Genomic DNA, 23844 nt, shown 5'->3' with positions numbered 1-23844 from the left:
CCAAAGAAAATTTATCATCTAAGGTCACTTCCAGGATATCAAGTTGACTTTAGTGGAAATGCAACTGCCTTTAACAGAGAAAATGACTGGAAACAACCCAGTGCCACGTTGCCTACAATGGCCATGTGGCCACATTATGGGCCTTGGCAACAACTTCTGGTCCTGGTTTCTGCTGGGGTCATAACTGCTGATACCCACTGCTGTTAGGGTAGGCTCGGAATATATTCATTACAGTATCACAAGATCTCCATGTTGGAGAAATCAGACTCATTCACAGCATGGAATTATTGTGCTCTGAGGAACCTGAAGCCAGTGATGTCATGAGAACTGAAGGTAGTGGATGAAGGCAGGGATTTATGAAGTTACAAAACACCTTCTTGAATCACACTCAGTCACACTGCAGAGATCCTGCCTGTTAAAAAGGAAGCTCGACATTTCACTTAAAAGGTCGTGCAATATAAAACTTTAAAGAGGAAGGGCCAGAACTGAAGTCAGTTTTCCAAAGTCAAATGCTTTGGGTTTGGAGCATGAGTCACTTCATGCCACTCATCTCCTAGTTTTAAGTCCTGTCCCCTGTGCAAGTACCCCAAATACTTCAGGGCTGGAAAGAGGAAGTCTGCTGAAGCCCTGTTCTCCAAATGGGAAGTCCCTGCAGCCCTGAGCACAACAGCACATGGGGCTACATTTTTCCCATCTTGTTCAGGCACCAGCAGGAGATTCAGAAGGAGAAGATACACCCCCAGACCTTCAATGAAATATTAGGTAAGACCACAGGAAGAGGTGGCCATGCCATCAGCCATTCAAGCACACTGTGTAGATTGGTGTATCAGTATTTAGAAGGGAAACTAAAGGTGCCATCTCAACATCTTCAGCTTCACCAGACAGACTCCTGGGAAGCCTTGCAGCAAGGCTCAATTTGATCACACTGTTTAATTGCACCATAAACTCTGGAGCAGCTCAGGCTCAGAGATAACGATTTACTGTCATTTTAACAGTTCTGTTCCTACGGGAAGCAGCAAATGCCAAGATCTTATCAGGGGCTACAGAAGTGCTTGCACTCTATCTACTGAGGCACTCACACTAAGGAAAGCAATTCACAAAAATTATATAAAGACTTATATTAAAAAGTAATCTTAGCTTAAAAAAAGGTTTCCTCTTAAAATCCGGCACTGAAAAAAAGAAATGATGACACATGATACTGCTGGAAAAGGAGGAAGAGTAAAAAAGCTACAATAAAGTCAAGTGGAAGGTACTCTTTTCCCAATATGTCACCATGGGTTGATTTCAGAATGGACATACCTCTACAATTCAATGAGATTGCAAAGACATGTACAAGAGCACAAGAAAACCAGCAAGTACCAAAGGATCCACAATAAACACCTACTTTACACAAATGGGAAAAGGTCTTCAGATTTAGCATGTGAGGGAGCAAACTGAGTCCCTGAACTCACTCCCCAACAAAAGAACCTCACAAAGACACAAAGCACACAACTGCTCATGTAACCCACTTTGAAAAGGAAGATTTGATTTCTTATCCTACATTAAGCTTTACATCAGGATATTTGGGCAAGGACAAGAAATGAGGATGTAACCTGTATAAGAGAAAGGTCATCTAAAGATCAGATAAATGAACACACAATTGCATCACACAACATAAATCTTAACAAGCAGCTGCAGGATTTTAGCCAGATAAGTGAAATAAATATGGATTTTAATACCCTTTAAAAACATTTTATCTAGTCTTCTAGTTTTGCTTTCAGGTAAGATATGGTAGTATCGATTTGCTTATTAATCTCCCTCAAAAAAAAAAAAAGAAACCAGTTGCCTGGTACATCAAGCTTCTTCCTGAGGTCAAGCAGCACGTAGAGTAAAGGACAGGCTTGTTTAAAGTTCAACACCACTATTACACGAGGTTAAAGTAAATAAATAAATAAGACATCACACTCTTGCAACATGGTTTTCCTAGAAAGCCCCCTGCTAATTCAGCACTGCCCAGGCACTCTGAACAGGCTGTGGCACAGCAGCATCAGAGGGTTTGTGACACCAGTCAGCTGCTAGGAGCACGGAAATAACCCCCCAGGAGAATGTAAACTGGGCACAATTGCCATATTAAATCATATCAACACGTGGCAAAGTGGGCTCATTTTTCCCAGGCCCGTGTTTATCACAGCTAGCAGGTATTACAGATTGTCTCTCACCACCGACTAGTTTCAACATGCCTCACTGGAGAGGCTTCTGAAAGCAAATCCTGCAGCCCTTTATTGCACCCACTTTATCATGGGAGATAACTGAGCACTGTAAATGCTCAGTTAAACACCTGCACCTCAATGGGTGTCAGGGCTTGGCTGTGCACTTCCACAAGGGAGAAAGCCACACGTTTGTGTCACTTCCCAACTTTGACAGTGTGATTATTCTGCATGTTCCCAGAAGGAAGGCACTGCTGTCAATAAACCACAGCAATACTGCACAACTCAGCTGCTCAGATTCTCGTATTGCTTCAACATCATCTGCAATGGGTAAAAGCTGATTTTTCAGTTCTGGTTGTTTTGAACACCGCAGCAGAGCCAGGGAAATCAAAGAGCTAAACTTTAGTATCAGGTTAAAGAATTACATGAGACTTCTCAAATTTCAGTAAGTTCAAAATACAGTTTGTCCTTGAAATTTATGACCCATAACAGACGAAGTTCAGAGCTGCTGGCAGGAACACTCAACTTCTGCTGTGTTGTAGCCATGTACTCACTGCCAAAACAGGAAACAACTGAATGGAGCGTCAGCGTAAGAAAACAACTCAAGTTCCCTTCTTCTTCACATCCATCTCTATTTTTCCTCCCAGATATTCAATCTGCTCCAGAAGTGCATCTTGGACATCATTGGAAGGATAGAGACTTTTGAGAATGTGAAATGGCTTTTTCTTGACAGCCGTTGTGCAGAAGCAAAGCTTTGCTATCTGTATCATCAAACAAAGTCAGTGCCAGGAAATAAACCACACTCTCATTAAAGTGTCAAGAGGTTCTAACTCAGTTGCTCTTCTCTAAGAAAAATAACCACGGAGATGAGATCCAGATCTTGATTTGCCCAAACATTAGGGGTCTCTACATAAAGAGTTTTGGTTTAACCACATCTCAAATAGACTGGTGCATCCGACAGACCAGCTATCCACATAACTCCTAAAGGAATTTAGTCTGCACAGCAAATCCAGACCTTAATTTGTTTGCAGTATGGGTTTTGTGTGAGTTTAAAAATGTATCATTGCTGGCCTGTAGGGTATTCCAGGCTTCACAAACGGACAACTGTGGTTATAAACAGAGTCCTGCTTTCCTAGTTACCTAATATTTTCATTCTGACATCTCACAAGCCATCTAAGTGCATTTTAGCTTTTACAGAGCTACCACCACCCAAAAAACCACAAACAAAACCCAAGGCTTTGTAGGCTTCAGAGAGGAAAAAAAGACATAAACCCTGCAAATGCTAGAACGTAAGGGAGGTATGAGAAACACTTCTCACACCTTTCCATGTGCTGCGTAACTGAGGTATTTTCTAGAATTTAAACAAGCTGCAAATTATATGTTTCAAACTGGAAACAAAAGGACAAGAGATGTGCCCCAACTGCAGATAGTTTACAGTTTCTCAAGGGGATCTCTGGCTTCACAAAGTAGGAACCATGGAATAACTTTTTATCTATAATCACTGAGTGTCCTCTACCCTCTTTCAGAGATATTGTGCTGATAACCTCAGTTAATGTTAAGAAAGCAAGACTGTACTATCTCCCCAAAATCTTGCATAATCCATTATCACCATTTAATCTTACGATAAATGAACTAATTTGATTAATAAGTAAATAAGACAACCAAATGTGAGTCTTACTTCCTCACTAGACAACACAGCCAAGGTCTTACCAGTTAAAAGCTGAACAGATCTTTATAGATTATCTTTCTTTTCTCCCGTTTTTGATCCCAGTGTATGCCTCTGCTCCAAGACTCGGCTCTGAAGACATCCTGCTCCTCTATTCACTTGGGCATGCTGGCACACTGCCCACTGAAAGAACACAAATTTGCAGAATATCTGGCCTTACCTACAATAAGGAGGAATCTGAAAGGTCACTGCAGAACTAGGTACTGTACCAGCTCAGAAGGACATTGTCTCCTTCTGCCTGAAGAGATTCCAGGCAGTTGTTCAATACTGGATCTGCTGTCACAGTTTAAGGCCCTCTAAATCAGTTGGGAAGACCATTAACATGCTCATCTAATGAACTGTGCCAGCACTACTGCAATTAGCAGGAGCCTGCAAACACAGAACAAGCTCTGTGGGCTTGATGAGTAATATCACAAGTGAGTTTGAAAGCAACCAGCCCTGGGTATTTTGAGTTCTACTCTTCCTACTAAGTCTCGATTAGGCTTTTTAAAAAGAGCCTTCACTTTAGATTAAGACATGCACTTCACATGCACTGAGCTACAACTGAAACTTGTCTGTGGTGTTTGTGTCCTTTCACCTTTTCCTGGAAAGTGTGTTGACTAAAAGCCAAACAAACAGCACAGCACTTTAGCTGCTTAACAGACAAACACCACAGTCATTTCACTCAGGACAAATATTTTAAAGAAACAAAATATGATTGCAAATGTTCGATTTATTTGTCACAGAAGAAACGTCAATGTTCGTGCAGTTGTCTCATCAGCAGTTTAAACTCACTCAGTTGCAGAACTACCAGAGCATTATTTTTGATTCTTTTGGAGATTACATTAAACACATCTAGGTTACTAATTGGTGTCTTAAAAATACCAGTCACAATAACAGACAACTAGACAAGTCCAGTATTCCCCATCAACACTGACATCTGCTCATCCATGACATGCAAAATTTGCTAAAACACCAGAACTGTCAAAGAAAAAAGGGCAGTTTGCAATTCCCAAGTGATCTTAATTTTGTCAAGATCATTTGCAACTTAAGGTACTGTATGGGAGAGAGTTAATTGCCTAGCATCCACCATGACTAGAAGGTACAGAGAAAGCCAAATTCAGCCTGAGAACAGCATTTCAGCAGGCTGTGCTCCAGGCTGGCCAGAGGCAGCCTCACCACAGGTGCATTCCCACAACATGGCCCATGCAAGCTCCAGCCACTTCCCTGTTGTGTTATGAAATTATCCATGAGAGCATAACACAAACCAGAGCCTCCAAACAAAGGATGATTCCCCAGACATTCCAGCTGGTGTGATACAGGGATCATGTTCCCTCCCCAGGGACAGCCGCAGTGCAGGGTGCCAGCACAGTCGGAGCTCACTGCTGAACAGGAGGCCTCTTCTGGGAAAGGAGCTGAAGGAAAATGACAAGTGTTTCTAAAGCACTCCCAAAATACCAGCCACACATACCTGGGAACACAGCCTCACCAACTCATTAGCTTTCCCTTTCGTCCCTAATTGAAACTAATTAGGTAGTAGCCATGAAGCACCAGGGAGTTTAGTCAGGAGTAAGGCTGTGACTCCTTCAGGTACAATACCCACAAAATGCACAACACCTGTGGTGTGGCTAAAACTTCCAGCTACTATGAGGTCATCATCTCTTCTAAATCCATCATTCTGCTTATCCAGTAGAGATAAAAAATTATTTGTCAAGCTTTGGGACATTTTGTAGTTCTAATTCTCAAGGCAAACTTAACAAGTCAGAGAAATAAAAGGTTTTTTAAATGGTCTCCTGGTGGTGAGGCTAGGGGTTTTTTTCAGTTTGATTTTATACCCATGCATTTAGCACCAGAACAATTCCCTGCAAGGCATGTGATTTCCTGAATAAGATCACAAGGATTTTTAACCCTGGATTTAGCAAACAGGATGATGCTTCTCACACTCCTCAGCCTGTTCTGCAGCACTGCTTTGGTTGCAGAGATGAGGAATTTCCAGCAGAAGAAAACAGACACCCCTCCTCAAAGGTGCCACTGCTACATTAAAGGGGTTACCAGTAATTAAGACCAAAGAAGTTTACGTTATTACTTGGAAACAGGAAATTATCTGACCTCAGAAATTCTAGTGAGTGCTCAAAACAAATATTACAAACTAGGTGGAATGAGAGATGTCTACACAGAGACAATGTGAGAGCAAAAAACTTCACCAATGTCAGAGAGGCCTTACAAAACCACACGTGCCTGAAAACAGAAAATCTGACTTGTCAAAGAGCTCCAGACTTCCCACATTTACTTATCATGGTACTTACAAATTCAACAGCTTGACTTGGCACCTCACAACACCTCCCAAAACCACAGGCAATGTAGTGACTAATAGGGGAACGAGGAGACTTATAATCAATTCCTTTTTGTTATGGTGTTATCGAGACATCAGCATTTGCTGCAAAGGGAAAAGATGGGCTGGTTGTGAGAATGTGAACACACATTCTCATCAGAGACTCAGAGCTACAAAAATATACTTCTAGGGTTTACAAAGCAAAATACCGTACATTTTTTCACATCACTGCTATTGTCCTTTGAATACCCTAATATCAAGTTTGTTGTTGTCATTACATTCCAAAATAAACATCTCTGTCTTCTTGGACTGCTAAAACATTAAAGGAGTTCAATGAGAAAGAGACCTTATTCTAGAGCAGGGATTTGGATCTCTCTCTCTTCCAAACAACCACTCCTGTCCTCCCTGAGGAGTGGTGTCAACGCCCCAAGGAAGTCCCCACTGAGGACAGGCAGCAGACATCTCTTGGCTGCTGTAAGGGATGCTACTTGTGTTCTCCAAGTGGATTAGTTACCAGCTGGATGCTCCAACTCCTTAGGTTTCTAACTTAGGAGTCAATGTTCCTCAGCACCATTTCAGGAATCCAACCCTTCGCTGTACCCAACAGCTGTGTTGGGACAACTCCGGAGTTCCCTTTCAGAAGGGAGGCCATTTCTCTGGGCAATTTTTTTAGGCTCTTGTAGGAATGCTTTTGTCTTCCCTGGTTCCTAGAGGCAAGGGAAGAAAGCTTTAGACAAGCTCCCCTACCCTGTCATTAGCACCACAGAAAAAAGAACTGGAACTGGAAGGGCGCACTGCTCATAGCCATGGGAGCCAGGCCTGGGAATCCTGCATTCCCTCTTGCATTTCTGGTGAGAAACTCCTTCTAAATACAAAAGCACTTCTAGATTAACTCTCAATGGCCTATTTTCCATGATGACATGAAGCCAGAAACAAAAGGTTTCTTACTTAGGAATCAGAACTTCTGGAGTTTGCCTACTTTTTATTTTCTTGATTTGAGTTGGTTTGAAAGTCTCTTATCATCATGAAAACAGGATTTTTTGATAACAGAATAAATTTGCAAGCCTCATTTTCTACCCCCAACACTGACTAAAACTAAACTCTGATCTTATCTAATATAATTCATAGGACAGAGTAAGCAAGCTATTGGTGTTCACAGAAGCAAACACAAATTACAGTGGCTTTTCTTTAATACTTATCTGGAGTTAAACAAGCTATATATGCACTTAGAAAGTACAGCCAGTTAAAGCAGTTTTAGACACCAACTTGCCATATGCTATGTTAAAATTAGACTGATTTTTTTAAAGCAACAAATTTATGCATGAAGTAGGTCTATTCAGTACACGCAGATTTTGAGGAATTTTTTTTTCTCATCCAGTAATCTTTGCAAAAAGTTCCAAACAAAGGTTAGTAAAAAAAAGAAACTAGTTCAGAATGTGAATTTGAAGTTATCTTCACAATATCTCACGGAATTGCTAACACTTTGATTGATTAAAAAAGTAATGGACTGGTTGCACTAAAAATGCTTATTGTCAGGGTGATAAATACACAACAGTATAATTTTTAGAAGTAATAACATGGGTACCATTGAAAACTAGAGACTTTGTAAGCTAACTAAAAATAGTAATTTGAATTCCTAGCTTAGTCAGCTTGGCCAGAAACAGCTGTGTTCACTGTAACCTCTAATTAAGTTTGCATATTATAAGAGCCCCAAAGATTTTTTCCCCTCTCCAAAACCTACTAAATTAGCCTTCACAGCACAATGCTGTTACCACACCAAATGCAACAGAATAGTCAGACTTTAGAGACTTCCCACTATTCTTTCTGAAATGTTTCATTTATAAAGGCACATATTCTCATCTGATAAGGTAAAGGCAACCTCCCCTCTATCTGGAGTATTCAGAAGAGCCTGCCTTGAAAGGAAAAGACAAGTTCCCAGCTGCTTCAGATGAGAAAGAAAGTCTCAGTTCTAACACAAGTAAACTGTCCATTCCTTTGAAACACTGAGAATTTAAAGTCAGATTTTTAAAGCATATTTATTTTTCCTCATGGCTAAGGGGTGTCTTTCCACATTAATTATTTCATTCCCACTGGGTACTCCAATGGGAATCCAAAAGCTGAATTGAACTTTCTAATGTCCATGCAAGTGTTAATGAAATAGTCATTAACATGGCTATTAACAAAATGCCATGACTACAATGGGGCACATGTTCAGATGATGTCAGTGTTATTTTTCCATTTAGAATACTATGGGACAAGCACCAGCCATATTTCCAACTTTCCACTAATTCCATCAAAATTCTCCAAGTTATGAGGTTGTATGTACAGGAAGTACTAAAACACACAAGAAAGGAAATGGAGGAATTGTTAAATAGGAAATTGTGAACTCTCCTTTACCTATTAAAAAAACATCATCATCTACATCTTGTTCAGTGGCAAGCTTCATTTCCTTGAAGATGTTTGTACTGTGTGTTGCTTTACTGGCTTTCTTGAGATGCAGTTTTTAAGTCAGATTTGTGAGGGGGAACACAGAATTTATTTAGTATCAAGAAACCCCATGCAATCAAAATGATGAACCATATGTTACACAGGTACCAGCTCCATAATGCAAATGGGTTTCCCTCCTGCATTCTGTTTGTTCCCTACAATTAAGGGTGTAAGACCAAATTCCAGCAAGTTCTAATCTATGGCAAAAGAATGTTTCACCATGTTGGCCATTAGTACGCAGAAAGGCAATGGAACTACAGATTCATTCTGCCAAAGCACGCTCATTACACTATTACTAAAAGCTTTTTATCATTTCTAACCTAACAAGATTCCAAGAGTTTAAAGAGAATGTACAATTAACAGGATTGCACAATGCAGGTTCATGCCTCTGCATGCAGGGAAAGGTCAAACTCGAGCTTTGCTTCTCCAGCAGAACCAGCAAACAGTCGTGCTTTCAGTGCTTTGGTTTTCAGCATACTGCCCAAATCCCTCTTTGGGAACTTGAAGTAGCTGTAACTGCGTAACTACCATTCCCAGAGAGAAGTTTTAAGTATCTTTTCTTAAGAAAGACTTTTGGACTGGAATTGAAGAAACTTGCTGGATTAGAAATTTGCATGAACAGCTTGTTTCAGTTGGGATCTGTTTAACGTGCCAGTTGCTGGTATAATCACTGATGCCCACTTCACTGTACTTAGAATATTCAAATTTGGAAAGGAAAATTGTAGTGATGATTAAAACCATACTGAATTCACTGAATGGTGCAACCTACAGGTTGCCAAGCTACTGCAATGCACACAAAAACCTGCCGAGAACAAACAGTACTGCTCAAAACAGATGTCAGATAAAGCAGAATTAGGATACTCCTGGCTTTTCACATGACTGTCTAATTTGTGTTTAGGAAACCAATCTAACTAAGCTAGGTTAATATTAAACCTTGCAGCATTCTGAACCCAAGCTGCTCAGCTCCCAATCCATGGCCCAAATAGAGTTTTGGGGTAAGTCAAACACTGCTGCCATTTTCCCACCTAACACGTGTTCCCCAACTGTGTGACTGTCACTGTGTGAGTGGTGTGTCATGGAAGGGCTGCACAGGCACATTGGCAATGACAGGGACAGGACAGACTGTCCAGCTTCCACATGGCTCCGGGGCAGGATGGCTGGGCACCTCTGCTGTGCACCAAGGTTTAGCAGAAGAGTTTACACATAAAAGCACCATGCTTATGCAACTACTTCCAAAGTAGTAAACTGCTCTAAGGGTAAGAGAGAAAAAGCCAATATGCTTTTTGGAAAGAGAAACTTAACTCTTAAATACTTACAGCAGAGATGTAAATGTGTAAGAAAATCCACCTATGGCCAACAAGCCTGGGAACTGGCGTAAAGACAACCCCTCCCTTAACCCCAAACCAGCCAGACCTTGCATGCTAGAATGTACTCAGTATTTTTAGTTCTCCAAGTTGCAAAGCAATGCTTCAAGACACTGACAGAACCAACCCTGTGTTATTAGAGGGTGTTTTAACTATCACTGCAGGGACAGAGAGCTTTCATGTCCAGCTGACATCTTCTCATATGAAAGCAACTGAGAGTTCATAAAAAAAAATGTCAATGTTAAACAGGGACATCACATAATCAAGGTACGTGCTCACAGACATCCTAATGCAGCAGGGATTAGCACTCTGCACTCCAGCACATGAAAAAGACTGCAAAACTTGACAAGCCAGGCCTTCAAAGGACTGCTGAATGCTCCCCATGGTAATGAAACAGACTGCAGAGTGAGAGTCAGTTGTATGGATCAGATGAGATAAACAGTTTTGTCACTTCATACATCTACTCATCCTGCTAGTTTAAAATAATTAATTCTGAGAACACCAAGTGATTTAGCAAAGCCAAGCAACCCATACCACTTCTACCTCTGACAGTGGCAGTATCCTCTCTGGAAACACATGACTCCTATTACTTCCAGCACTCCTTGCCAGCCCAGACAGTGCTGCACTGAACCCACCACACCCCAGGCTCCACCAGACTGTTGCTCATCGTGTTCCACTTCCTGCCAGCCGAAGCCAGTTATCAGTTGTGACTAAACATACTTTATCACTTGATGTCTACCTCAAAGCCTCATCTGCAGTCATAGCACAGATCTGGAACACTTGCAGAAAAAAAATACTAAAAAATGCAGTAAATATCTTTAAATAAACCCTTCACACCTATCACATTCCTTTCCATTCCTCACCCCCCCAAAATATAGCTACACCAAAGGCTTCTGAGCACTGATCCACAAATTAAGGTTATCAGCTACCAGAATCACACACAAGTGCCTCCTCTTACATCAACACTGCTGAGGGCAAAGCATTTTTAGATTGTATTATTCTTCTGTAAGTATTTCAAGACATAATTTTGCCTGTAGAGAGAGAGTTTTATATGCAGAACACATTGTTAATGAAGACTTTGGTACAAAAAATCCCCAAAGATGTAGATGTTTTTAGATGAAAGCGATAAATGTTTGAGTGCTTGCTCTTAACTGGGTAGCAATATTAACTTACTAGCAGTATTACCAAATTTCGTGTGCTAAAGAACTCAGCAGGCAGAGAAGTAGACAAGGAATTTCCTGCAGCCAGTCAGTCACAGAGAAGTATCCAGTAGACTGGGTTGTGTGGGCGACCAAGCAAAGCCTTGTCTGATGGGCTTGGCTCCCAATGGAGGCTCCTGATGGTCAGCTTTACACAAATTATAAACATGAAATCAATGACAAATAAGACATAAGTCAGTAGTTTCCATGAAACCTTTCTGCTCTGTCTGCTTCCTGACAGGCTCTAAAGACTGTTAAGATTAGACCTCTCCACTAATGCTCTCATGTGGGCTAATAAATCCAGGAACTTAGCAGCTGTAAAGATTTCATGTATTTTCAACCTCCCATTCCAATCTTTCGCCTCTACTGAACACCAGACGAGTCTGATGGATGCAGGACAGAGAAATTCCAGAAGCTGGGGGTTCCCCTGAAAACAGCCCCATTCCTGAGCCCTTCTCCAGAGGAGGGTTGAGCACTGTGGGTTTTGCACGTCCAGTTGATCAGACCCTCCCTCTCCCCAAGCCACCACTGCCCAAAGTCACCCCCTGGTCCTGCTCTGCTGCTCCCAACACCAGCCAGGCTGCCACACGCTCTCCTGCTTTATCTGTCAGGAGCTGTGTCAGTTCTCAGGGACTGCTGGAGAACAGAAGGCAACTGCTATCCGAGGGGAACTCATTAACAAGCCAGGCAGGTAATGCTGCTCCCTGCCAAACATCACTGCCCAAGTGCTCACATCAACCCCCAGTCCTAAAGTGCTCCACCAATTCCACCCCAGCTCATAAGGATCAAAAGAATGGGTTTGCTGGTTCCCAACACATGCTGTCCTTCACACATTTCTTACAGGAGCTCTGAAACAGCACAAGGGCAGATTTGTCCTGGTCATGAAATACTTGAGGCCAGTTCTGAGAAGGTTTCAATACTGGGAGTTAAAACAAAGCACAGGCTGAAACACAGTTCTTGTTCATGACATCCCACAGATACCAAGAAGTTCTAGGTAGCAACTCTGATTTACTGTGAAAATTCTCCACTGGCAGAAATTTAAGAAAAAAGTGACAGTGTTTATTTCCAATTTAATTAAACTCCTAAGGAAAAACAAAAACGTTTTCTAGAGTTGGGTAGCTATCCATCCCCCCTCCTTTACTGGGTAAAACTCCCCATTTCTCTTCCACTTCTGGAAGTATATAGGAATTTTTTTTAAATGTATTTGTATTTTAGCTGTTTAATAAGCTATGTAGTATTTTTCCAGTTCTTGCTCCAATGACCCACCCTTTCCTTTTTTCCAAAAGAAGTTCCTCTTACTAAAACCTCTTGCTCATGTCAGAGTTGCGTTTTTCCTGTAGACCTCATCTTTAGTCACTGATAGCTGTGCAAATGTTAAGAAAGGACATACAATTCCACACAAGGATGGCAGAGGTTTAGTCCTACTTCAAGCAGCTGCAGTGACCGTACAGAAGACAGTGTCAAAAACAGGCCTCACACAGTAAAATGGAATTGAGATCTTCTGAACTAGCACGGGTTATTTTTCCTGTCAGAAAAAGGAAGTATACTCTTCCTTAGTCAAAGATGCGTTTTTAAAATAGATTTCACATTTTACTTCCTGCCATCACATTAAAAGGTCGCACTGTTTATGCTACTGTAACCTGTTACTGTGGGATCAGGAATGGTATAAACAAGCAATTCTCATTGAAATGTGCACAAGGGAAGAAGGTTATGAGAACATTCCTCTTTATGTGTAGAACGCTTGTTCCATATAAATATAAAGAATCTGAGAAACAGAGTGTCTTTTGTAGGATGGCTCTCAGCATCAAGTACTTGACGAATCAAGTACTTGACAGAAGCAGCATAAAATTCTGGGAACTTCACATACAAGAAAAAGCACCTGACAGATCACAAATATAATACCTACTTTAAGTTCAGAATAGTACTATGTAGTAGCATTTTTAACAAGCAATTATTTTAGTACATGAAGTACAGAGAGCTTTCAGCCCAGAGGGGAGGCTTTCCTCTGCCTGCAGTGAAGTCTGCCCAGCTCCACACTCACCCCTGTACTCCACAGAGGTCTTTCTGTAATTGCACGGACTGGCAGAATGCAAAACCCACTGTACTGTTGCTTTATTTTCTATCTCTACTGATGCAGAAACTGTTTTAACCTTCTAAGAAGAAAAAGACTGCACCAAACAATGCAAACCTGATTAAATGATCTCTTCACATGTAGTGAAACAGCTAAATTTTCACCACTGACCTTTTCACCCTCAGTGCTGAAGGTAACTTTTGATTCCTTAAACCACATGTTCCCAAAGCATCCACAACAACCAAGAGCTGAGACAACTGTGGAACTCCTTGAAGCCCTGGATCCTAACAGGAGGAAACAAGATATTCCATATACAAAGTGGGAATCAAGTTTCAGTTCCTAACAACGGAAACGGGCTTTTAACATAGGTACCAGTATTCTGTTTAGATAGATCACATATGGGATTAATGTTGGATGCAGCAGAAAGGGGTTCTTTTATTCTTCCGTGGAAGATATGGCCAACTAGGAGGTGGAACTGTCCAAATATCTTTTCGTTCCAGAGATTAACAAATCAGCAACAAAATAAGATACATGTTCAGCATCAGTGGCACTAAAAGAATTCTGCCTAAAAGGATAATGTAACTTATTACACCAGCAAGGACATGTAGGAGGTAGGAATAGAGTACCCTCTAAAAACAAAAATCTCTGGAGAAAAAGATACAGCATACACACAGTTTGGGAAGACTCACATCTGACGTGGTATTGATGGTAAATGTTTTGAGTTGAAAAATATAAAGACTCTAACTGCAAGAGTTAAACCCCAGATCTCTGAAGTGACCTGGATTTATGTTGCTTTCACGAGCAGTTGCCCTTTACCAGTTTGTTACTTCACTATTTACAAATCTAAACCCCAGCCATTTATTGAAACAATGTATTTCTTGGTCCACATTCTAGGATAAAGAATTCTCCATGGACAATACTGAAATCCATGAAAGCACAGGGAAAGTGAACTTACAGAATTAAAAATAAGAAAAAATAGAATAAAAAAACGTTTCTAAAAGTTTCATATTACGCCAGCTCATTTTCCTTCCCAACAAGGACACAAATTTTTCACTGCTGTTCTATGAACCTGCTTTCTTAAAAGCAGAAAATACAACCCAATTTGAAAGTAGATCAGCTATCACCATTAGCAGAATCACATGAATTTCCAAGAATCACTTCTACCAGTTTTTCTTGGTATAATATGACAGGCAAGCTGTTGAATCTTAGCTGTATTCTGTGTGGGTGAGAGAAAAAGCACATCTAAATTCACAGGGTTTGGTAGGAAATGAATTGGCATTTGTACTACATGATCTACAAAGTGAACACACAAAGGCATTTGGATGCTCTATCAAAGTGCCTCTCCCAGTCAAACCAGCAAGGGCATGTCTCCTAGCATCAGAAAGAAAAAGAACCACCTCTTTTGCAAATCAACATGAAACAAGTTGACCACTGACTAAAAAAAAACCCAGAAAACCTCAATGGTAAGTTCTGCAAACATCCAAGCTCAGAGATCAGATCAAGTCTGTGTTCATTATGAACACTGCAAAGAAGCAATCACTTAGTAAGGAATCACTGAGTGTCCTCAGGTATTTATTGAGGCTAAATTCACAATCCAAACAGATACTTAAGTCATGCTACTTTCTAAAACCTGGTAATTCTCATGTTTACAAGAAAGTAGCAGTGATATTTCAGTGTAAGCCACAGCTTACAAAGTCTCAGCTGAAGAGAACCCTTGGAGAAAGTCCATTTGCAAAGCAAGTATTACAGGAAAAGATTTCATTTTAATGTGTAGTTAACTATAGGATGAACTGTTATTTCAAACCTACCCAGCATATTTAGAAAGTTATTTTTGTTTGAAAAAGATTTGGTCTACCACTACCACATTTTATTCTCTGCTTACAAGGACTATTTCTATTTGAATTTACCATCATTTGGAATGTGGCCAACACTGCTTTCTCCCTAAGTTTCCTTCTCTACATCTGTGCTTCCAGCATGGGGTGGAGGTATAAGTAACATGTGGAAGAACACACCAACACCACAAACCCCTTCCAAATATGCTCAGAAGCAGGTGAGTACTGTGTGCACATTGCATGGTTTCTAAATTTTTAGCAAATGATAACCATAACAGGCTCCATTTCTTTATATTCTAGTTCCAGCAGGGCTATCACAGAAGGTCTGGGTTCAAGTATTTAGATTTTAAACTCTGCAGAACAAGAAAGAGTGAGAGGCTTGGTGGCTTTATATAATGGGACTTGGCCAACCTCAGATCTGCCAGCAGCAGACACAACTGGTGCTGATCTGAAAAAGCCAGCAGCAAAACCCAACCAATGCAGCAGAGTGCCCTGAGCAAGCTCCAATAGCCCAAAAGGTACCTTCACCTGCAGCTGAACAACTACTCTGCTTTCCGGGGAGGATCCTGACTTTGTGAGCCACAGACACTTTGCTTCTCCATCACTAACCCAGCACACGTGTAGCAAGACTCAGTGACTGTACAGCACTGGAAAACGTGGAATATCTTCAGCTTACTGAAGGAACAGAGAGACTCCCTGCAACTCTGAGTTCTAAACCAGCTTTCCATAACCAGAGCCAATTATGCTAAGCCTCGAATGAATCAACAGAGCACAAATTAAGCAGTGGCAAGGCACTGCATGCAGAGACCTGCAGCTAGAACTGGCAGAATAAAGCACAAAGATGCATTTATAACAAGTCATGCTCATGCCACAATTTATCTGCTGCTTAGCACCAGAGGAAAGGAGTAACCCAAATGCTTTCAGACTGCAGCCTGCACTCTTGCTGCAGCTTATAAACCAAAGACACTTGTAGAGCTTCCTGTTCATTGACTTTAAATACACAACACAACCACACTATTACAAGCCTTCAGGGTCAACCATTTCACAGTATACTTTCAATATCAAAATCCATCTATACACTCTACAAATATTTTTCCAGAGATAGTGAACACCTAAAAAACTTCCCATGCCTTTTTCCTACTGACAGAGGGATATCGAAAATACCTTTCGAACTTCCTACCATAAACTGAATGAAGTTTAATAATTTTCATAATTTGTACCATTTTAGTTTAGCTTAGAGAGGTTTGGAAAAACTACCATTCACATTAATATTTGTTTAAAAGACACTCAAAAATTAATAAAGAAAGTGAGAACAGTTACAGTGTCCCTTACAGGCCTCAATCTCAGCTCCAACTGCACTTCAGCTTTCCAGAGCACAGTTCATTGTTTTCACTTCCAAACACCCTCGAAAATCTAAAGTGTATCCAGTTCTTTCTTATTCTATATTCCACTAACTATAAAAAGAAGAAAAGAGTGCACATTTTAGTTTCATTTTGCTACCTTCTCATGGAAAACACTGCATGAGCTGTCCCCAAATGTCAGCTCTACCTCTATCCACGGTGAATGGAATTGCCAGTTGAATAGTACATCAGTAAATAACTCAGAAGTATTTTTACTGTTCCTGGTAAGCACATCAAAGTTAATATCATTGGCCAACATACTAAAGTCAACATATATCTAGTTTACATAAACACAAGAAGCAACTCTACCTGTATTTGAGAGTTGTGTTTTTAAGATAATATCTCATTCTATCACTCCATCTAAGAAGTTAGAAACTAAAATATCTCCTAAAGTTCTGGAAGACTTCTGCATGTAAAATTATTATGAAAATCTGATATTGCACTCATGGTGAGCAAATGACAATCCAGCATTGCTTTGATATTCTGGACAAATATCTACTTTTCTTCTCTGCTCTAAAAGCCTAAACTGTGCTTTCCTTACCTTTGGGGTATGGGTTTTTTGTTGTGACATCTCCAGAGCGAATGCTTTTCATTCCAATAGATACTTCTAATGATATTTATGCAGGGTGCATATCATTCACTTACCCTTAAGCATTTGTTTTCTGTTGCACACCTTTCCCACAGTCAGCACATGGTAAAGCTCTCATTCCTTTAACTTATTGTTTTATGGAAGAGGACTTTAATTTGAATGTGCCTTTCTTATGCTTATGTTTCTCTGAAAAACAAGCAACAGCCAGAACCTGAGCAGTTCTTTTTTATCACTTGGGTCCCTAAACAACCTCCACAGGATCTCATGGCTCATAGTTCTTGTAGCAAATAAATCTAGAGGAACGTAAGGGATAGAAATAGGTATTAAAAACCAAACAAACATTAAAAAACCAAACCAAAACCAACAAAAAACCCCTAAACCAACCAAACACGAAGAACTTCAACACTGTCCATCCTATTCTGACCAGCTGTACAGTGAATGGTTCCACTACTTGTGCAGTTTCCAAGACATGGCTGTCAAAAAATCACCTACATGAGGTCTTCATTTTGAAATGCTTGTGTCTCCATCCTGAGATTAGTTACACTGAAAAAAAGAAAGTAATCTAAATTCTACTCTTTCACAACTGTACTATCATAGCTGAACACAACTTCCGCTCATCCAAAAAAAAGCATGGACAATTTTAACCCTTCCAAGTCATGTGGCACCCAGACAAGTCTCCCTGTAGCCACACCTCCCTGGTCTATTGCTAATTCCTGCTGGAGATGCTGTGCAGTGCTGTATCTCTAGACAACAGTCCGAGACAAGGAACAAGAGGAAGTGACTGCTAGCAAACTGCAGTATGTTTCACCTGGAATACTGCAGAACATTTCTGGATTTCAGCTGTTACAATCGTGACACTTAGGTACTACAAGCCTGTGATACAATTATCTTGGGGGAAGCTGTTTTTCTGCCCTAATAACATACATGATTCTACTTGCTGCATTCTCCAAGCAAAAACCAGCATTGTGGGAAAACTGCTTTGTTAATGTCATAGCTCAGACACCAAAAGCACAGATTACAGAGAAGTAAATTGCTCTTCCAGATGTACATGACCTGCCAAGTTGCCATTTTCAACAGCTTATTTAAAAGCAGGATGCAGTAGAGAAACTGAATTTCATGATGCACATATTTACTAATCAATCTTAGGGGAAAAAAAAGTAAAAAATCCACCCCCTGTGCTTGTCAATAGTTGGATGCAAATCAAAGAATCACTTTAGTCCTTTTTTTTTTAATTGAATTTTAGTCCTCAAAGCTCATGCTGTGCCACAGTTTGAGCAGGCTACTGAGTCATATAATTCAAAGAGAGTAGGATAAAAATATCACTGAATGCTGATCCCTCATTGAAAATGGGCCATTCCCTCATTCTCCTTAGATATTTCACTTCTGTAATTAAATTGTACCTGTAAAATGCACCCCTTCCATTACAAAGCTCTATTACTCAAAATCATTTCCTGAGCACTAAGCCTGCAACATACCAAATCATCCAGAACAGTTCAGCAAAAACATAACGTCATATATCCACATGACTTTCAACTGATACAGTCAGCAAGCACTGACACTCTGCAGGGAAGGAAATGGAGAAAATGGACCTTCTGAAAAGCATGCTCAACATTTCATGCTTATTCTCTCAATGCCAGACAACTGAAGATGTTCACCCTGCAAGCTGTTACTGTTAAAACTTGCCTGCTGCGATTCTGAAACTCGAGTCCATTGATTTTGCTTTTATACTTCACTGCTTCTCTCAATGGTCTATTTCCAGAGAAACCGACACTGAAAGGAACCAAAGCTCAACATCTACGTTGCAAACATGAACCTCAAGTCATTCATTTATTAAATATACCAGCCTAAACATTAAAATGGATGTTACAGCAATGCTGCCTGATCTGACTGAACACATCCACCCAGCCATTCATGTATTTCAGCTCCTCTTAAACTTCGTTTTAGATAAAGGTGTGAAGAATTTCTAAAGATAAATGCACTCATTTCATCTCATTGTATGCGAGGCTGAATCCAGTAGGCAAACACTGTTGCAAGCATTCACGTTTGTCACACAGTTGTTTTAAATGTCACAAAAAAATTCTAAATGCAGTAAACGAAACAACAAAAACCCAGTACTAGCTAGCCGCACAATTACTAACACGCTGTTCCAGGCTCTGTTCTACGATTAAGGTCACTGAAAAGCTACATGCATTTGACGTCCCCATCGCTGATTTTCTGCTCAAGACCAAAGACAAATCCGGGGGATTCACTGCCCCGCGGTCCGGGAGGGGCAGCGCTAACAGCTACCGAGCACTGATGTCCCCGCGGGGCTCCCGAGGCCGCCGGGCTCGCCGGAGCGCGGTGAGGATGTGACCGCGGCTGCTCCCGCCCCGCCCGGATCGGATCGGCTGTGCCCGCGGGGAGCCGCACGGCCGGGGGTCCTGCAGCACCGGGCAGCGGGCCGAGGGGCTCCTGTGCCCCACTGCGGGAGCGGCGGCGAGCGGGGAACGAGCAGCGGCGCCGGGGCGCGGGGGCGGCGGGCAGCGGTGCCCGCGCCGGGCCGGGCCGGGCCGGGCAGGGCAGGGCAGGGCCGGGCAGGGCAGGGCAGGGCAGGGCAGGGCAGGGCAGCGCCGGGGCAGGCCGGCCCTCGGGCTGGGGCAGCACCGGCGGCATCGCGGAGAGCGGGAGACAGCGCTGCCCGCTCGGCGCCGGGGCAGAGCCGGCCGGGCGCTGCCCCTCACCTGGTAGATGGCGGCCCAGCTGGCGGCCTGGTCGAGCCGCTGGAACTCCTTCTCGATCTCCATGGCGGGGGCCTGGCCCCCCGCGCCGCTCCGGCAGCTCCGGCTGCAGCTGCTGCCGAGGCCGCGGCGGCTCTGCCCGGCCCCCGCCCTCCCGCTCCCGCCGGAACTGCGCACCCGCCCCGCCGACGCGACGTCCGGGGCGTTGGGAGCGGCGGAGCGCCCGCCCCACGGGCCGGGGGCTGCGGGGCCGCGCTGAGGGCAGCGCCTTTCCCCCGGGCCGCTCCGTGCAGGGCCATCGCCTGCTGCCGGCCGCCGGCGGGGCGGGCTCGGGGGTCGCCGCCCCTTCAGCCCCCGCGGCCGACCCCCAGGTACGGCGGCCCCGGCCCGGCACAGGGGCCGCAGCGTCGGGCTGGCGGCGAGGACACGGCAGAGCGGAGCCATTCTGCCCCCGGGCTGGCCTCTCCTGGCCTCTGAGCCGCGACCAAGGGCTCGAGTCATGTGCTCAAAGCTCTACGTCTGCGGCAGGAGGTTCAGAAGGCTTTGCATTTTCCTGCGGCCATTGGGGTGCCGAGGAAGGGCTGTAAGGAGCCCGGCGGAGTGCTGCCAGTGCCTGAGCTGGCAGTGGAGAGTGCTTGGATGTGAGACCATGTGCTCGCCTAGCCATGGGCAAGATATTCCCTCTTGCTGCAGACAGAAGATGGAGAGAGGTTTTGCTCTTACAGTGTGCAGAACGAAATGTATTTGTGTCCGTTGCCCCAGACCCTTTGATCTAAAGAAAGGCAACAAGCTCCGGATGGTGTTTGATCATCTGTCCTCGGCGCTTGGATTCCTACTCCGAAATGGCCATTGCTGTCCAGATGCTACAGTCCTTTCCCGGGAGGTGTTTACCCCACCTTTTTCATAAGGCCATTCATTTCCAATGGAGTTGTAGCCTATGAATCTCAGAGAGTGCTTATTCCTGGATTTGCAGTCCAGATATTCCTTCTGTATCGACATAGTTATTCCAAGTCATACATCCCAAACAAATTGATATTCAGCTGAAGATTTCACAGAGTAACCTAGAAAACCAGTATATCTTACGTTTCTTCATAAATCTCTGTCCATCACAGTGGCAATTGCTGTGACAAGTAACACAAATTTTTGAGCAGGTAGACTACATTATAAATATTAGATTTTACCTGTATATGCCTATGTAAAAGAAGTAAGAAACAATTTGCAGCAGTGACACACATTGTGACTCATTTTGGCAAAGTGCAGCAAACTGGGCCACGTGCTACGGAATTCTGGCTTTTCTTTTACATGCAATGACATCCAGGGCTAGAAAACTGAGACCCTCACAATATGCAGATACCAATTTATGCCAAATCATAGAATCACCAAATCATTTGGGCTGAAAAAGCCCTCCAAGACCATCAAGTCCAAGCCGTGCCCAATGCCCACCTTGTCCCCAGCCCAGAGCTCTGAATGCCACAGCCAGGCCTTCCTTGGACACCTGCAGGGATGGGGACAGCAAACCTCCCTGGGCAGCTCCTGCCAGGCCTGACCACCCTTTCCAGGAAGATACTGCTCCTGAAGTCCATCCTGAGCCTCCCCTGGCCCAGCCTGAGGCTGTTCCCTCTCCTCCTGTCAGCAGTTGTGCAGAGCCACAAGGTTCCCCCTGAGCCTCCTTTTCTCCAGGCTGAGTCCCCTCAGCTCCCTCAGCCACCCCTCATGGGACACTCCAGACCCTTCCCCAGCTTTGTGCATATGCTCCTGCAGAAAAGCTTCATTTCTTTGGCACCTCGTGCCCACAATCTTCTGATACCCAAACCTAGAGAGGGAATCAGGATGTTAATAGGGTGGGCTGGTTTGCTGGACCCTTGGTTGTGTGATCGGCAAGGGAGCAGCAGCAGCTGTGAGGGGCTGTGTCACCTCAGTGCCCTCCTGGGGAGTACAGGAGCTGGGCAGTGTCACACGGCAGCTGGACAGCCTGGCAGCAGCATCCAGGGGGTCACACCTGCCCAGGGGAGCTCAACGGAGATGAGAGTGAGGACAAGGACATGCAACATCAGAGATCGGACTGGGCTCAACGCCAGGCTGGGGATTGACGCCTCAGGGAGCCATGTTGGGCCTGTGGTACCTCAGGAGTGTGAGGGCTGAGGGAACGTCTCCTCAGGTGTGTGAGGGCTGGGGTCCCTCAAGGTGTGTGAGGGCTGGGAGAATGTCCCCTCAGGAGTCGGAGGGCTGAGGGAACATCCCCTCAGGTGTGTGAGGGCTGACAGAACATCCCCTCAGGTGTGTGAGGGTTGAGGATCCCTCAGGTGTGTGAGGGCTGAGGGAATGTCCCCTGAGGGGTGTGAGGGCTGAGGGAATGTCCCCTCAGGGGTGTGTGAGGGTTGGGGGAATGTCCCCTCAGGTGTCGGAGGGCTGAGGGAACATCTCCTCAGGTGTGTGAGGGCTGAGGGAACATCCCCTCAGGTGTGTGAGGGCTGACAGAACATCCCCTCAAGTGTGTGAGGGTTGGGGATCCCTCAGGTGTGTGAGGGCTGAGGGAATGTCCCCTCAGGTGTGTGAGGGTTGGGGGAATGTCCCCTCAGATGTGTGTGGGTGCTGAGGGAATGTCCCCTCAGGGGTGTCCGAGGATGGGGCTCCTTCTCCCCACACCCGAGGCGGTTTGCTGTCCCGGAGGAGCTCCGGCGAAGAGGCCCCGGCAGAACATCGCCTGTAGCAGCAAGAAATGCCCGCAGCGTTGGCAGGAGCCGCTGGGTGTCACTCCTCCATCGTGAGTGCTGTGTGTGAGGAACGCTGAAATTCAGCCCTGCTCGCAGCCCGAGGCTCCTCCGGCAGGTGCAGAGGGACAGAGCTGCTTGTGCAATTAAACAAGATTTTATACTGTTTCTTTCCATTCCTCATTTTGTAGACGTACTTTCCCACTGGCAGAATATTTCAGTCTAAAATGCTTCTGCAGGGAAAATTTGCTCTGACATAGTTTGGCTTGTTTTGTAAGATTTTTTTCAGTGACTTCTCAACTTCCTTCTTAGGAGGAAGTAGTAAAAATTAAAAAAAAAAAAAACAAACCAAAAGTTACAATAAAATTTAGTGATGATTGGGATAGAGTAGGAAAGGTAATAGGAATGTCTGGGATTGGAATTGTTACAAGAAGGTCTGTTTTCATGACTTTTCCAGTCCTGGCTTGCAATGGAAAAGGGGTAAATTAATCTCTGGATTTATAACTTCAGCTGTAGCCGGAGGGGAAAATACCTGTTCACCCCAGTGCTGATTTGGACTCAACTGGCTCCCTGCTTTTGGATGCCTGTCCCAGTAGAGTTGAAGGTCTTAAATATATTCCAGTCAAGAATATGGGCTCATAAGGGCCACTTGAATCAGACATCTGTGCCCTACAAACGTGTTCAACCCTCTAATAGATATTTAGTCCTCAAATTGTGCTTCCACACAAATGCAGAGCAGCCAAACATTTCTCAACAGCCTCTATGAAATTTATAATCTACCTTACAAAATACTAAAAGTTGCAAAATCTGCAATGCATTGCAGGAATGAAAAACACAGAAGAGATTAAAAGTATTACTGGTGACTTAGATCCTTATAATAATGGAGGATTAGGTAAATGAAAATGTTCTGTGGTCTCAGGACACAACCCTTCTTGCACTTTGCACAGAGGAAGGTAATCCCTTCCCAGAATAATTCCAACCTGTGCAACCTGAGGCACATTGCTTTTTCATCCCAGTATAGTCTGATCCAGAGGTTTTTATTTTCAAATTATCCATTAGAACCTGCCACTTGAAATGGCAATGAGAACCTAGGGGAAAGGGTTGGATTGTGTTACTTATTTCTTCTCCATAAAAAAGGCAGGTGCTTGTCCAAACTCCGTCCTGCATTTTGTATCCTCTCTTCATCCTCCACAGTTCAAAGCAACTTGATGGAGAAAAGTTGCAAATACACAAACTACATTCTGTGGAGTC

The 23844-nt window shown here is 43.4% G+C and overlaps 1 protein-coding gene across 1 annotated transcript in view; it reads right to left on the bottom strand.

Annotated features, from left to right (window-relative positions):
* The window catches only part of PTPN1 (protein tyrosine phosphatase non-receptor type 1), a 31577-nt gene extending 11515 nt beyond the window's left edge, over positions 1-20062 (bottom strand). Inside the window, exon 1 of the mRNA XM_085079035.1 lies at positions 19886-20062. Coding sequence (XP_084935161.1) covers positions 19886-19948 — 63 coding nt within the window. The 5' untranslated portion in view covers positions 19949-20062. The remainder of the gene's footprint in view (positions 1-19885) is intronic.
* Between the last annotated feature and the right edge of the window lie 3782 nt (positions 20063-23844).

Source organism: Lichenostomus cassidix, chromosome 20 (genome assembly GCF_008360975.1).
Source record: "Lichenostomus cassidix isolate B80296 chromosome 20, HeHo_3.0, whole genome shotgun sequence".
NCBI classification, from domain to species: domain Eukaryota; kingdom Metazoa; phylum Chordata; class Aves; order Passeriformes; family Meliphagidae; genus Lichenostomus; species Lichenostomus cassidix.
This window is presented reverse-complemented; position numbering and strand designations above follow the sequence as displayed.